This window comes from Piliocolobus tephrosceles, chromosome 13, assembly GCF_002776525.5.
Source record: "Piliocolobus tephrosceles isolate RC106 chromosome 13, ASM277652v3, whole genome shotgun sequence".
In the NCBI taxonomy this organism is placed as follows: Eukaryota; Metazoa; Chordata; class Mammalia; order Primates; family Cercopithecidae; genus Piliocolobus; species Piliocolobus tephrosceles.
Window position 1 is genome coordinate 12,629,249 of NC_045446.1, and position 2,105 is coordinate 12,631,353.

General features: G+C 57.3%; 1 protein-coding gene across 2 annotated transcripts in view; it reads right to left on the reverse strand.

Annotated features, from left to right (window-relative positions):
- Positions 1-1,373, reverse strand: part of CD5 (CD5 molecule) — a 26,361-nt gene extending 24,988 nt beyond the window's left edge. For both annotated transcript variants that reach the window (XM_023215479.1, XM_023215480.1), the window contains exon 1: positions 1,158-1,373. In XM_023215479.1, the coding sequence (XP_023071247.1) occupies positions 1,158-1,212 (55 nt within the window). In that variant the 5' untranslated portion in view covers positions 1,213-1,373. The remainder of the gene's footprint in view (positions 1-1,157) is intronic.
- Between the last annotated feature and the right edge of the window lie 732 nt (positions 1,374-2,105).

Here is a 2,105-nt window from a genome sequence, read left to right on the forward strand (position 1 = left end):
ACAGACTCACACATTCCCACACACACAGTTCTCACACACATGCGCACAGACTCACACACATAGACTCATACATTCCTCCCCACAGTTCTCACACACGTGAACACAGACTTACACACAGACTCACACATTCCCCCACGCACAGTTCTCACACACATGAACACAGACTCACACAGACTTACACACAGACTCACATTCCCCCACGCACAGTTCTCACACACATGCACACAGACTCATACACACACACATTCCTCCACACTCACACCTGCACACCCAGCTTCCCCAGGAGGCTGCCGAGGCTCCGTGCTCAGACAGGCAAGGCCTCCAGACCCTCTCCCTGCCAGCCTGGAAGCCGCTCGCATCCTCCTGTTACCAGCCTGGAGTCACGCACCTCTGTCACCCTGCCAGACCTTCCAAATCCTCAGGAAGTGGTCAGGTCTCATCCAGTTCACACCCCAACCCCCACATTTCATAAATGGGGAGATCAAGGCCTGGAGAGGCTTGGGGACCTATCTGAGGTCACACAGCGTTGGGCTTACAACCCAGGGCTCGAGTGACAGCAGGCCCAGAGTGTACTCATCCCAGCCGGCCTGGCTGGGCCCCTCTGGGACTGACCCAGGACTGGGTGTGACTAGGACTTCCGCTTTGAGTCCTGACATTTGCTCAGACATTGTCCTCAGAGGCGGCTCCACCCTCCCTTGGCCCACTCTCTGTCCAGAGCATCATCAGAGCTGCTTCGGAGACGGCGTTTCCATGTCTCTGGAGGCCGCCAAGTAAAGGCTGGGCTGTCAGTGGGGGACCCTGCAGAGGGAGGCCTGTATGCGCTACTAAAATCCAACTCAGCCTAGGAATCAAGTCTGGGCCCCATCGGATGCGGGTCCCCCCTGCAGTCTCTCTTGCACTGGAAGGGTAAAGCAGGGCTCTCAACAGCGCAGGAGAGAGGCAAGGTTGTGCTCCTGGTAGGTGAGACATGCAGGGCAGAGGGCCAAGTTGCAGCTGGGCAGTGGGGGCAGGCCGGGATCCCAGTGGCTCCAAATCTCCACAGCGCCCCAGAGGGGTGACATGTGGACCCCAGAGTCAGCCTTGGGTAAAACTGGGATCTCCTTCCTTGCCCTGGAGCGAGCCCGGGTGTTTGCAGGACACCCGGAAGGGGTACTCACCCAGCATTCCCAGCAGGTACAAGGTGGCCAGCAGTTGCGGAGACCCCATGGGCATGGTCTCTAGCCTTCTCTTGCCTCAGCCTGGGTAGCTTAGCACTGCAGGTGAGGATATCTGGCCCGGTGTCTCGTTCTCGGGGAGGGAGGGGGCGGGGCGGCATGCTCAGGGAGGGGTGGGACGGGGAGCAGGCAGTGTGGGGCCTGCGTCACCCATGTTTGAAGTTGAACTGTCAACTTCCTCCTGGCAAAACCACCTGCCCCTGTTTGAATGGCAGCCCTGGCCTCTGCCAGCTTCCTGCCTAAGGTACCCGGGGCTGGGGCAGTGCTGTCGGCCACCCCCACACAGGACAAGGCCATGCATCCTGGAGGGACAGGGCTGCAGGGAGTGGGGACCCTGAGGGGTTTATGGAGGGTGAAGGCCTGGCTGCAGCTGAGGGCTGGGCTGAGGACAGGCGTCCCTGAGGCACGGGTCTGGGCGGGGAGAGGCGGGAAGTGGGCAGCATGATGCCAGTTCTTGCTGCAGACTCCAGCGAAAGCTGAAACCAAAACCTCCATTTCTCCCTTGTGAGGGATGAGGTTGGAAGTTTGAGGTGACTTTCCACAGGTGTTGTTTCGCTAGCAGATACAAGAGATGGCTCTGTCATGAACGATGGGCTTGTGCCAGTGTGTGTGTGTGTGTGTGTGTGCGCGCATGTGTGTATGTGTGTAGAGAGAGCGATCTCCATGTTGACTTGTGTGATCTCTGTGTTGTGTGTGAGCTCTGTGCTGTGTGTGTGATCTCCATGTTGAGGTATATATGTGAGCTCCATGTTGATGTGTCTGTAATCTCCATGTTGATGTGTGTGTGATTCCATGTTGCATGTGTGTGATCTTCATGTTGATGTGTGTGAATGGGATCTCTATGGTTGATGTGTGTGTGTGATCTCCATGTTGATGTGTGTGTGTGATCTC